Source organism: Aegilops tauschii, chromosome 3 (genome assembly GCF_002575655.3).
Source record: "Aegilops tauschii subsp. strangulata cultivar AL8/78 chromosome 3, Aet v6.0, whole genome shotgun sequence".
In the NCBI taxonomy this organism is placed as follows: Eukaryota; Viridiplantae; Streptophyta; class Magnoliopsida; order Poales; family Poaceae; genus Aegilops; species Aegilops tauschii.
Genome location: NC_053037.3, coordinates 7,578,694 through 7,593,176, shown reverse-complemented (window position 1 = coordinate 7,593,176; position 14,483 = coordinate 7,578,694). Strand labels below are relative to the sequence as shown.

The following is a 14,483-nucleotide window of genomic DNA, read 5'->3' as shown; positions in this document are numbered from 1 at the left end:
ATTTAGCGAGTTCATGGCCTAAAACGTGCAATTGGTTCGAGTTGATGGGCTAGCGGCGCATTTCAAACTTGATCCTCCTGTTTTCTTTTTAGTTGATTGGTCTTCCTGTCTGACTGTCCGTATGTATATATCCGTGTATGATGCACACAGTTTTCCCTGTGCTGTAGCTGGAGTTGGCCCAACAACAACACCAGCGCCGTCGTTCATTTCACTTACAAGGCACCGCTTTTCAGGATGATACCCAAGATTAGGACCAATCAAGTTGGTTCCTGTGAGTCATGAGCAAATTCAGATGAGCTCAATCTGCCTTTCTCTCTGCCTGTGCCTGGGTGAACATTTCTCACCAACACATAGCAACTTGACGGCGTACCACACGATGGATCAAAAGCTAATCCGATGGCCAATCCTGGAGTTCCCGCATGGTTTGAATTGACAACACGTCAACGCATCCACGCCTGGCCTATGGCTATTTTGGCACAAGGAAACACTGTTAACCAAGGCAAGGGAAAAGGCGCCCGACCTGTCAACTCCACCACCAACTCTCCCTACACCAGAGAGGGTTTGGTTTGGTCTGGAATGTGACAAAACCATAATCATTTATCTGCAGATTTGGTCAATGGAGGTGACCCAAAAGGAGGCTCGTTAATATTCTCAACTGTTTGTTGCACAAGTCAGCCTGGTATATGTACTTTGGTTAGAGTTGGGTTTAGTTGGTGAACCCCGGAGACTAATCAAGTGACATGTCTAGCTCACACTATTTTTTTGTTGTTATCTAGCTCACACTCTCGCTACATGGTTCCACCAGTGGTTTGAATCATGCATGCAGAATTGCAAATGGAACATGCTGTAATTGTTTAGGTGTGCGTGATCTCTTCTTGTTGACCCGTCCTATGATGATGGTCTTGTTCATAACAAACGCACCGGTAGTGTACTGCTGCGAACTGCCTCTGCATTTTGTTCTCAACCAACACACCCACCCACGGCCATGGGTTTCCTTTCGCACTCCTGAATCTTGTGGAAACAAGGAACGTGTTCCTATGGCCTATGTTTGTTTGTTGATCCCAACCAAAACACGTGTGGTTTCACCTTGAGTTTCGTCCCAGATCAGTCGGAGTCAGAGTGGTCTCTGGTCGGTTTCCACATGGACGTCCTCAGGTTTGTTTCTTTTCTCAGGGTGTAGGAAATGGAGAGACGATCATGGCAGCAGTGCAGTTTGGTACGTACGGTGGGATCAAGTACCGTATCGGCGCCCGATCTTCCTGGGTACGCACGTACCTAATGGGGGACATACGGCGTGTACAAGCTAGACCCAAACACATACATACAAGATGCAAAGGTTAATCATTTGACGCACGTTCAACGATTGACTCGGGTGCACATCCATCATGGTTCAGATACAGATACAGATACAGAGGAGACTTCCGACTTGCAACTATAGTCTAGGCGAGTTCTTGAGGCGGGGGCATGCACGTGTTTACCTATTGATAGATACAGATGCAAGTAGCTGGGCACGTAATAATGCGGCGGTTGAATGTTTTGTTTTTACCACATGCTATCCGGTTCCAGTGCAGAAATTCCCAAAGATGCAATGATGCAACGACCACTTGTGAGCGGAACATCAACAAGTGCATCCATCTAGGAAAAATCTTGTACTCGTAAAGGTGGTTTTGAGCACCGACGTGCGGTGAAAACGGTAAAGATGCTTCCACTTTCACTTGGAGCTGGAGTAACATTGCACGCCCAAAGTCACCAGCAGTAGTAGCTGCATCAGTTCATCTGTTTTTCCTGACGGCTGTCTGATGTTTCACGAGACAATGGCAACACACAGCAGCTCAGACGAAACTTTCAGCAATTAATTGTGATGCAATGTGGCACGAGCATATGACCTCTGAAATTAATCTTCTTTTCTCATGGACCCCGGAACCGTTGAACAAACTCTGAAATCTGTACAAGAACCTAGATTACCAAAACATGCGGCTTCCAAAGAGCAATGCATTTTTGTGAGTAGTCCGAGTATGTGTTGTTTGTATCGGTTCAACCATTTTTTAAAATTGTACTGCAAGTTTGGCACGGATCTTCCATGCATGATGCATCATCCAAATAGCATCTACAGCCGGATTTCACAAGTTTGATACCCTATACGTCCACGGATGCGGCTGGACGGATCCGGGGACAGTGACTGGTCATCCCTCATTTCTTAGCATTCACAGCCGTCCTCCTCACATCGGGCACCCCAAATCCATGCAACGCATGCAACATGAGATAAACTACATAGATCGTCAACATATCAATCACAGACAGAAACAAACATAGCTAAAATTCAGGGACATAGCAACAAAAGTTCATCACCAGACATGTACAACCAGACCAAAAGATATAATTCATCACTAGACACTACATAGCTAAACTAGATAGATACTAGAAATAAACGGAGGGCGCCAGACTTCACCATTTATGCGCTAGACCCTTGTCCTTGCAGTCACCGGAGCGGTGGTAGTTGTCCTCCGCATAGGCGTTCACGGCCGAAGATGTGTCATCGTCGTCCAGGCTGGTCATGCCGCTGTCATCGGCAAGCCCAGGCCCATGGGGTTGCAACCTGTGAGCCCGCACAGGGCCCCCAGTTTTTAGGGGCCTTAATTTTTCCATGCAATTTTATTGAGAATCTCCATGCAATACAACTAGGCATGTGTCCTTTAGAGATGGGCCTCCATCATCCCGGCCGTTGCTGTCCTGGCCTATTGGTGCCCCCTGAAGCAGACCCCTGTGGCAGGGACCTCCTAATCGGTGCCTTCAGCGTCAGTTAGGAGATCGGGCGGTCACACGAATTGCAGCGGCCCGCGGCCCATTAAGCATTGCTCCCTCGCTCACTCCGGCTTTGTTTCGATCGCCAAAAAAAACCGCGCTGGATCAAATCGCCATGCTCGCATTTTCATTTTTGGCTGCGTTGTGTTGTTGGTTTGAGAAAAAGACCAGCCTCCGGCTTTTTGCTATTTTGAATATGTCCGTGGAATAAAAAAAGATCATGGATTTATTAAAAATGTTCATGGGTTTTAAAAGTTCACGAAATTGATTTCTTCCATCAATAAAAGAATTTTGAATCATGAAAAAAGTTCATCGATTTTGGAAAAAAAACATTGATTTTGTAAAAACAGTTTATCGATTTTGATAAAAGGTTCATCAGGGAAAAAGTTCATCGATTTGGAAAAAAAGTTCATCGATTTTGAAAGAAAGTTAAGGATTTAAAAAACCATTGATTTTAAAAATAAGTTCACGAATTTGAAAAAAGTTCACGCATTTAGCAAAGGAAAAAGAAAATAAAAATAAAAAAAGAAAAGAAAAGAAATAAAAAATAAAAAACTGAACAAAACCATTCCAAAAAAAAGAAAAAAATGGAACAAGAAAAAAGTAAAAAGTAAAGAAATGAAAGAAGAAAAGGAGGGAAAAAATGTAACTAAACGCATCATGTGAGGTGGTTTGGGTGGTTAGTGCAGTATACATGAACCAGGAGATCGCTGGTGTGAATCACAATATGTGGTAGTGTTTTGCGTTTCAAAACAGAAAAAAAGAAGATGGGCCGGCCCGATGAAATGCCCCAATTGCGACGTGGGCATGCCGCCTCCTCGCCTCCAGCCAGCAATCGAGTCTTCCTTAAAAAAGCCAGCAATTAGATCGAGTGAAGCGTCCGTTAGTTTCTTCAGCCGGCGGCCGGCGTCCCAGCGACCCAACAGATTAGATCGATTCATATTCTTCGGGCTTATGGAATGCAGGGCCATGAGCAGCAGCCGGAAGGAAGGTAGGGAAATTTCGAGCCATCTCTGATTCTTTAAGCATCGTTGCATCGATACCCGACTATCCAGTGAGCCCTTGATCGAGTTCTGATTTTCACCCGCTATATAGCTTTGCTAAAATCTTGTAGCTAATTTAATTTTTTTTATCTACTAGACGTCTAGTATTGCAAGATCCAAGTCATGTATTCATTTAGAAAACATGAAAATTTGATTATCAAAAGCGTAGGAAGAAACAAAAATTTGAGGATTTAACTCAGTCTCAAAAAAGAGATATGGGCAAGTTTGTTATAAAAAGGCACAAATGTCCTTCATTAATCAGCCACTTGATTAAGAACATGCACGTGATCATAATGTGTATGCATGACTCTAATTTTCTTAGGGGTTGTTTGGATAGATGGAATATAGAGAATCGGTTCTATATAAAACAGAAAAACTGTTTAACCGACTAAAACCACGTTTGGCTCTTCTAACTAATCCACGGATATGTAAAACTGGATTCCTATAAACCTGGAATTTCAGGTTTGTACAAAAACGACTATTAGTCGTTTTTCTATAAACGCGATTCCTATATCTCTCTCGCTGATCCTCGTGGGCACGTTCATCAGCCAAAGAATTAGAATCTGCAGATGTGCCGGTGACCGGCGACAGCCTTGATGGGCTCTCACTAGTGTGCCACACCTCGACGCCGTCATCCTCTAGCCGCCGGCCGCCGCTTCTTCTGCGCCGTTCGTCTTGTCGTTGCCGCCGCCAAGGTCAGCTCCTTGAGCGTGTACATGCGTTGGAAGCCAGCGGATCAAATCGATCCAGCTTGTTCCCATCGGTAGCTAGCTTCTAGATACACATGTGGGCGGCATCGTTTCGTGAGTTCTGCAACCGGCAGATAGAATTGATCCAGCCATCCCTCTAGGCAGTAAGGTTCTACATCTGTGTGCGTGTCCACGGCCGTAATTTCGTGCGTCCGGCAGCAGGCGGGTCGAATTGATCGAGCGCTTGCCTCGGTAGCTAGCTTCTACATGAGCGTGTACACGGCTGTCCAGCGAGATCGATGAATCAACTCTCCTGTATTTGCGTACCTCGACGGAATGTGACGGGAAAATAAGAAGCTCACCGCAGAATAGGAATAGTACTCTGAATCATTATCAAATAAGGAACTGACAAACACACTTTCCAACCCAAATGTAGTCTTATACAAACTCATTCTTAACCGAAATGATAGTAAAACTGGTTTTGCTAAAAATCAGCTAAAAACTCGTTTTCTATAAACCAACGCCTTAGTGTTTTCTTATACGATTCATATCTTTTAAACAAGAAAATTTGGGTTCGAATTCTTTTATACATTTGAAATCCCGATGACTAGATATTTCAAACAAGATCAATATCGAATATTTCAAGCGTAGAAGATGTACCGAGAGGGATCAAGCGATCCCATGGTGTGGTAAGCATTGTCAATTACGCTTTATGTACTAACCCATGATCTTCGTGAGAGTTCTTTGTGGGGTTAGGTTGCGGGGTGCAAGTTCAAGTGAAGCATCATGAAGAGATCAAATGCTTGAAGCTTGTCGTCCATTGTGGTGACAATGGACTTGTGAAGATGTTGCGGTGTGCAAGTTCAAGTGAAGCACCATGAAGAGATCAAATGCTTGAAGCTTGCCGTCCATTGTGGTGACAATGGACTTGTGAAGATGTGCGGAAGAGTGGCTCACCCATAGTGGAGCATGGGGGAGAAATCAACTAGTCTTCATCGAGCCAACGCAACCAAGAAAGGTGGCCCAACTTGAGGGAGTCAAGATCGTCATCATCTAGCTCAAGTGGACCATGTGCAAGGCAAAGGTTTGCTCTTGATAGGTTTTCTATTTTACCGGTCTCATGATGGTAGTTGGGAGACCGGGTTATAGGATCGATTGCCGTACTATCAAGGGGGGCTCTCGATGAGTAGCTTGATCGTATCGTTCATAGAGAGCTCAAACCATTGCATCCTTGCATCATCTTTATTGGTTCTTGTTTGGTTCTTCTCTTTGTGAGTTTTGGAGCTTATGGTCATCTTGATGACAAGCTCGAGTTCATCGAAAACGGAGTTCACTCGCATCTTCTATGATGTTTTCGATGTTGGAGGTTCTGCCGGTTCTTCTCTGTTGGAGGTTTCACTCCTCTTTTTGTTAGGCATACCTCCCCTGCCTCTTCTTTCGCTGTTTTGATGCTACTCGTCTTCCTCTATCCAACAAGTTTGAGTTTGCTCAATTCGGAGCTCATATGCAGAAGTTATGGCAGTTTTGGTTTCCTAGTGGTAGTACCGCGGGCCGGAGCGGTAGTACCGCTTGGGTGCTACAAGCAGTAGTACCGCTCTAGAGCGGTAGTAGCGCTCCAGAGCGGTAGTACCGCTGGTAGCCCCCAGCCGTAGTACTGCTGCGGTCTCGTGCTAGTACCGCCTCGATTCGAGGGGTCTTTTTTCGTGTCGGGTTTTACGGTACTAGCCGCGGCAGTGGGGGCCGTAGTACCGCTCGTATGCGGTAGTACCGCCCTGATCACCGCGGTAGTACCGCCCTGATCACCGCGGTAGTACCGCTCTGGGCCCAGCGGCAGTACCGCGAGGGGGGGCGGTAGTACCGCTCTCTGCGGGGCTGGTGTGGGGGGTAACGGTTGGATTGTTCCCCCCACTATATAAGGAGGTCTTCTTCCCCAATGAACCTTATCCGTTGAGCTCGTGTTCTTCCCCCATTGTTGACCTTCTTCGAGCTTGCTAACTCTCAATCCCTCCATGGATTCTTGCTAGTTTTTGAGGGAAAAGAGAGAGGAGATCTAGATCCACATTTCCACCAACCACTTTCTCCTCTTTGTGAGGGGAACCCCTTGGATCTAGATCTTGGAGTTCTTGGTATTCTCCTTCTTGTTATTTCTCTCTTTTTCCTCCCTAGCATTAGTTGCTTCGGTGGGATTTGAGAGAGAAGGACTTGGGCACTCCGTGTGCCCTTGCCATTGCATTTGGTGCATCGGTTTGAGTTCTCCGCGGTGATACGTGGAAGTTACAAGTTGAGAATCTTATTACTCTTGGGTGCTTGGTGCCCTTGAGCTTGTTCCTCTTGGGTGCTTGGGCGCCCTAGACGGTTGGTGGTGTTCGGAGCTCAATCATTCTGGGGTAAAGCTCCGGGCAAGTGTCCGGGTCTCCAATTAGGTTGTGGAGATCGCCCCGAGCAATTTGACGGGTACCGGTGACCGCCCCCAAGGGTTGCCAAAGTGTACGGGTTCGGTGACCGCCCCCAAGGGTTGCCATTTGTACGGGTTCGGTGACCGCCCTCAAGGGTCCCTTAGTGGAATCACGGCATCTTGCATTGTGCGAGGGTGTGAGGAGATTACGGTGGCCCTAGTGGCTTCTTGGGGAGCATTGTGCCTCCACACCGCTCCAAACGGAGATTAGCATCCGCAAGGGTGTGAACTTCGGGATACATCGTCGTCTCCGCGTGCCTCGGTTATCTCTTACCCGAGCCCTTTACTTATGCACTTTACTTTGTGATAGCCATATTGTTTCTTGTCATATATCTTGCTATCACCTAAGTAGGTTTTCTTGCTTAGCATAAGTTGTTGGTGCACATAGGTGAGCCTAGTTGTTGTAGGTTTTGTGCTTGCCAAATTAACCGCTAGGTTTATTCCGCATTTGTTCAAGCCTAAACCGTAATTATTTTAAAGCGCCTATTCACCCCCCCCCCTCTAGGCGACATCCACGATCTTTCAACCTATATGATGCTAACAACAACAACAACGATACAAGCAAGCAAATGATAAAACACAAGTAAAGCTTGCACAAAGTAAAGGTAAGAAGTAACCACAAGTGGAGCCGGTGAAGACGAGGATGTGTTGCCGAAGTTCCTTCTCTTTGAGGGGAAGTATGTCTCCATTGGAGCGGTGTGGATGCACAATGCTCCCCAAGAATCCACTAGGGCCACCGTATTCTCCTCACACCCTTGCACAATGCAAGATGCCGTGATTCCACTAGTGGTGCCTTTGAAGGCGGCGAACCAACCTTTACAAACAAGGTTGGAGCAATCTCCACAACTTAATTGGAGACCCCCAACACCACCATAAAGCTTCACCCCAATGGATTGTGGCTCTGAGGTGATCTCTTCCCCTAGTGTGCCCAAACACCCAAGAGTAACAAAATCCACACAAGAAAGTATGGGGGAATCAAATTTCCTTTGGTGGAAGTGTAGATCTAGGTCTCCTCCTTCAATCCCTAGCAAATCAACAAGTTTGAGTGGCTAGAGAGAGAGAGATCGTGCAAGAAAGCTTGAAGGGCATTAATGGAGGAGAGAGAGGCAAGAGGTAGAAGGATAGGTGGAAGAACCACCCCCTTATATAGTGTCCCCAAATCTAACCGTTACAACATTTTTTACACTGCGGCGGTACAACCGCTCTAGGTCCCGGTACAACCGGAAACCACGGGGTACCCTGCAGAAACCCTACCTAGCCGTACAACCGGTGGAGTGGCCGGTAGTACCGGTAGACAAGAGCCACCGGAACAAGCGCTCCACCACCACCCAATAACCGCTACAAAACAGGAGGGAGTCACCACAGAGCGGTAGTTGAGGCGGTGGTTGCACCGGTGCAACCGCTAGGTCCAAGCATGGGTGGTGGCTAAGTCTTGAGCGGTACAACTGCACTGGGCAACCGGTGGTACCGGTCAAATAAATCAACAAGTACAACTGGACCACCACCACCCAAGAACCGCCCCACGACGGAAGCCACTCCGATGGTAGGGCGGTACCGCGCCGGTACAACCGGCCGAAGGCATTCCTAGGGTTGGGCAGACTTGAGGCAGCAGTACAACCGCCCCGAGGCAGCGGTACAACCGCTGGCAAATAACTTGGGAACAACAACCCCAGGGCATCACCCCTGGGGCGGTGGTTGCACCGGACGTACCCCACAAGCGGTACAACCGCTTGGGTCAGCGGTACAACCGTTGGGGAGTAAAAACCACCGTTAGCAGGAGTTTGAGGACCTCTCTCTCCTCGAACGGAAGGATATATGGTGGGTGGAATGGAATGTGTACGTGCATTGATTCACCCAATACCTTCCGATGTGGATTCCCTCTTAATAGTACAGGTTTTCTACGATCAAAGAAATTAACACGTAGAAAACACCGTCTTCATTCTTTTCCGTCTGGAGGGAATGCCTAATTGTCTTGTATCAAACAAAGTGTACCTGAAGAACTTGGCACACGATTAGACCGCAAAGTGAGTTGTCATCATCACCAAAACACTAAGGCGGGAAATGCCCTAACAAATTACCTGTTGGGGAACGTAGTAATTTCAAAAAAATTCCTACGCACACGCAAGATCATGGTGATGCATAGCAACGAGAGGGGAGAGTGTTGTCCACGTACCCTCGTAGACCGACAGCGGAAGTGTTATCACAACGCGGTTGATGTAGTCGTACGTCTTCACGATCCGACCGATCAAGTACCGAACGTACGGCACCTCCGAGTTCTACACACGTTCAGCTCGATGACGTCCCTCGAACTCCGATCCAGCCGAGTGTTGAGGGAGAGTTTCGTCAGCACGACGGCGTGGTGACGATGATGATGTTCCACCGACGCAGGGCTTCGCCTAAGCTCCGCAACGGTATTATCGAGGTGTAATATGGTGGAGGGGGGCACCGCACACGGCTAAGAGATCTCAAGGATCAATTGTTGTGTCTCTGGGGTGCCCCCCTGCCCCCGTATATAAAGGAGCAAGGGGGAGGCAGCCGGCCAAGGGGAGAGGCGCGCCATAGGGGGGAGTCCTACTCCCACCGGGAGTAGGACTCCTCTTTTCCTTGTGGGAGTAGGAGAAGGGAAGGGGGAAGGAGAAAGAAGGAAGGGTGCGCCCCCCTTCCCTAGTCCAATTCGGACCAGACCATGGGGAGGGGTGCGGCCACCTTTTGAGGCCTTTCTCTCCTTTCCCGTATGGCCCATTAAGGCCCAATACGAATTCCCGTAACTCTCCGGTACTCCGAAAAATACCCGAATCACTCGGAACCTTTCCGAAGTCCGAATATAGTCGTCCAATATATCGATTTTTACGTCTTGACCATTTCGAGACTCCTCGTCATATCCCCGATCTCATCCGGGACTCCGAACTCCTTCGGTACATCAAAACTCAATAAAACTGTCATCGTAACGTTAAGTGTGCGGACCCTACGGGTTCGAGAACTATATAGACATGACCGAGACACATCTCCGGTCAATAACCAATAGCGGGACCTGGATGCCCATATTGGCTCCCACATATTCTACGAAGATCTTTATCGGTCAGACCGCATAACAACATACGTTGTTCCCTTTGTCACCGGTATGTTACTTGCCCGAGATTTGATCGTCGGTATCTCGATACCTAGTTCAATCTCGTTACCGGCAAGTCTCTTTACTCGTTCCGTAACACATCATCCCGCAACTAACTCATTAGTCACAATGCTTGCAAGGCTTATAGTGATGTGCATTACCGAGTGGGCCCAGAGATACCTCTCCGACAATTGGAGTGACAAATCCTAATCTCGAAATACGCCAACCCAACAAGTACCTTTGAAGACACCTGTAGAGCACCTTTATAATCACCCATTTACGTTGTGACGTTTGGTAGCACACAAAGTGTTCCTCCGGTAAACGGGAGTTGCATAATCTCATAGTCATAGGAACATGTATAAGTCATGAAGAAAGCAATAGCAACATACTAAACGATCGGGTGCTAAGCTAACGGAATGGGTCAAGTCAATCACGTCATTCTCCTAATGAGGTGATCCCGTTAATCAAATGACAACTCATGTCTATGGCTAAGAAACATAACCATCTTTGATTAACGAGCATGAATAATAAACATTTATCATGATATAAGGAAATATATAATACTTTATTATTGCCTCTAGCGCATATTTCCTTCATTACCATATCACTTTCAGTACCATAGTCATTTAAAAAACATGCACATATTCCAATTTCAGTACTATTTTAAAAATATATTTCAATAAATTTAGTACCACATCCATTTCAATAACATAAAATTGAAATACTGATGATAAATTTCAGTACCATACACTTTTGGACACCAGAGACATTACAATACCAGATCACATTGTTACCAGGTGCATTTCAATACCATATGCTTCACTACCAGATCACTTTGGTAGCATTTGCATTTCAATACCAGATGCATTTTGATTGATATACCACTTTTTATTGGAATACAATACCATTTTCGACACCACATCCATTTCAATAACATGCATTTATTTTAATTTTCAGCACATTTTAAAATATATATATATATTTAGACATTTTAAATATATATTTCAACAACACATATGTTTCAAAACATTAATTTTAATTATTGTAAATATTTTTTTAATTAACATGATAAAAAATGAAACTAATATTTCACAATTGTAACTGCCAATGTGAAACTGAAATAGTGAAAATTAAATGACTTTGAAATGTATTCAAAGCTGATCTTGTTCAAAAGGTCTTGTCGCCAAGTATTCAAATATATAAAATAACAATAAAAATCCAATTATTTTTTAGAGGAAAATAAAATTATAATTCTGGTTTAGAAGTTATGAATGGTTTAAAATACCACTTAGAAATAAAAGGGTTGCTTTATGCATAGGGGACGGAAGAACACGCGCTAGTTGCTCAATCTGTTGCCTGCTTCTCTTCTGTCTTGAAAAAGTGAGGATTTTCTATCTGATTCAAGGGAATGGAAAGAGATGGAAAGTGTTGCTGTGTCAAATAAAGATTGTGTGGGTGTCTGTTCATGTTCGACGCTACCGAAAATCATGCATTGGATGAACCCCGGGCATTGAGAAGGAAGGACGCTTAGGCGAAAAGCCATGGGAAGAGATTTTTGTGTGACCCATGGATCTCCGATATCCAAAGCATATGCATGCATGCATGCATGCAACGAAGTACACAAAACGTCTTTCCGATCATACACACACGCCCACAGGCCACATTACGTACACCACACGTAGCTTAGCTGTGCTTACTTTAAACCGGCAGTAATTTGTTGGTGCCAGGACCAAGCGAACATGCAACATGATCACTCACATGAACTGGTATGGTAGATTATACTAGCATACGTAGCGTGTGTGTGGGTTGGTGATTTTGGCGGTGGGCGACATGTTCCTCCTCTTGTAGCGGAGCATGACCTTCCCCTTGGGCCCTGGCATGACCACGTTCCAGTCCGTCTCGGGGAACGGCGACACCATCTCCATCTCAAAGTTCCTCAGCAGGTGGCTCCATATCACCTTGATCTGCATGTAGGCGAACGCCTCGCCCACGCACGCGTGCCGCCCGCCGCCGAAGGCCGTGTACGAGAACGCTCCGCCGGCCCCATCCTCCCCTCTCCCTGGACAGAACCGGCCCGGCTCGTACCTCTCCGGGTCCCTGTACACCTGCGGGAGGCGGTTGTGGATCAACAGCGGGCTCGCGATCGTGCGCCCTGCCGGGACCTCGTACTCGTCTCCCTCCCTCGTCCGGACCGTGAAGCTACGGCGCGCGTGGCGCAGCAGCATCATCGCCGGCGGGTGGAGCCGCAGGACCTCCTTGATGCAGCGGTGCAGGGTTTCCATCTCCTGCAGGACCTCATAGTCCACGCGGTCTCCGTACCGCCCGACGACCCGCTCCTGCTCCCGGACGGCGGCGCGCAGGTGCTCGGCGTTGGCGCGCGCGAGGAGGCGAGCCCCGGTCCACGTCCCGGTGCTGGAGCTCGTGTGCTGCCCCGCGAACAGCGCCGACAGCAGCATCCCGACAAGCTCCGTGTCGGTCGTGGCGCGGCCGTCCTTGTACCTGGAATCGATTAGGCACTGCAGCATGTCGTCGACGGGGCGGCCTGCTTCTCTGCGCGACCTGACCATGTCAGAGAATATCTCGCCGAGCCTAGCGCGCGCTCTGTCGCGCCTGCGGTGCGCCGGGATGGGCAGGTGCGGGAATAGGATGGTGACGAGGCGCATGCCGTCGTTGAGCTCACGGAGGTGCGTGGCGGCCTCGCGGAGCATCTTGGAGCGGACCTCCTCCCCGAACAGGCACCGGCTGGCGACGAGCGTGACGAGGAGCTCCAGCTCCTGCTTCAGGTCGACCATGCCCGACTCTCCCCATCTCGTAAAGTACTCCTGCATGCATGCATGTGTAACATATACAGTGAAAAACATGTACTACAAGTACTCCGGCCTACACGTACGTATACGGTATATATAGGTTGGCAGCAGCCGATTCATCTTAATTACCTCGACTTCTCGCACCATGAGGCCGGCATAGGTCCTGAGCTTGGCAGGCTTCATGGCGTCGCCGAAGAAGCGGATCTGCTCGCGCCGGGTGGCGAGATCCACGTCGAAGGCGACGCCGGGGCCGAAGGTCGGGATGGTGAACCGGGAGACCTCGTCCTGGCTCACCTCCGAGTCCAGCCCCTGATAGAAATGGCTGGACACGTCCGGACCGACCAGGAAGGTCACCTCGCGGTGCAGCAGCCTCACCGTGAACACGCTGCCCAGCTCCGCGTGGGCGTCGCGGATCACTTGCAGCGGGCCCTTGGCGAGAAGCCACGGGAGGACCCCCACCAGGGGAGCCCCCGCGGCCACGGGGGGCGGACGAGCGCAAGGAGATCGTTCGGCTCGTCGTCGTCGTCGTCTTGCCATCATGGCCGATATGATGATCGTCGTCGTCACGGCAATTGGAACCACATATGCTACCCAATTGACGGTTGCTAACTCCATATCTGTATGTGAAAGAACTAGTTAGTACAGGAACATCGTCTACAGTATTTCTATCAGAAACATCGTGTACAGTACATGAACATTCACAAAATCAATATATCCATGTTTAGTTTTGACACTACCAGAAACATTTTATGTACCTAAACATGAATGGATGAATGATATCCATGTTTAGGTATATAGCTCTTTTCGACGAATGCACGGGCATGCGTGTGTGTGCACCGGTGATATGGCAAAGTGAAGCACAGGTGCATCAAAGGTCTACTGTTAGGGTTTACCTCTGAGCTACACGGCGACCCAATGATGCACTGGTGAGATGATGAAACTAGCCAGGGAGCGCCGCGCGGGTATCTATATATAGATAGAGAGAGAGGGAGGCAGTTTATAACAAGCTCTCCCTGGCTAGTTTTCAACGCTTGGAAACCATAGATAGAGAGAGAGAGGGCCCGCTCATTGATTATGTTATAGATAGAGATAGAGATAGAGGGCTCGCTCATTGATTATGTTATAGTTTTCATGCGTTGATTATGTTCATAATAACCGGCCGATTAGTTGTCTATACATGGTTACAAATGCTACTCTCCAGGCGTTATACTCCCTCCTTTCCGGTTTATAAGGCTCAATTCAAAAATCTCACCAACCAAGGTAGAGGGTGAGTGTGGAATACTTTTTGTAGTTTGCAAAAGCACCCAATTAATGCTCTTGTTTTCCTCAAAAAAGTATGTTTACCAATGCATTAATTGCAATGCATGCATGCATAAATTACATGCATTGGTCAATTTTCTCTTAATACTTGCATGCAATGATTTAATGCACCTTGGAATCTGAACATGTGATGGAAAACAACCAAATTGAGCCTTATAAAATGAAAAAACTAAAATTTTGAGATAAGCCCTATAAACCAGAAAGGAGGGAGTATTCATTGCTATAGGGAAGCAAATCTAGTTGCTGATAGTCTAGCAA

The 14,483-nt window shown here is 47.5% G+C and overlaps 1 protein-coding gene across 1 annotated transcript; it reads right to left on the bottom strand.

Annotated features, from left to right (window-relative positions):
- Positions 1 to 11,709: 11,709 nt before the first annotated feature.
- On the bottom strand, positions 11,710 to 13,520 carry LOC109777128 (obtusifoliol 14-alpha demethylase). Its single transcript, XM_020335780.3, has 2 exons — positions 13,035 to 13,520; positions 11,710 to 12,920 (listed from the first exon to the last, which is right to left on the bottom strand). The coding sequence occupies exons 1-2, from the start codon at positions 13,518 to 13,520 to the stop codon at positions 11,880 to 11,882; spliced, it is 1,527 nt and encodes a 508-aa protein (XP_020191369.1). The 3' UTR covers positions 11,710 to 11,879.
- Between the last annotated feature and the right edge of the window lie 963 nt (positions 13,521 to 14,483).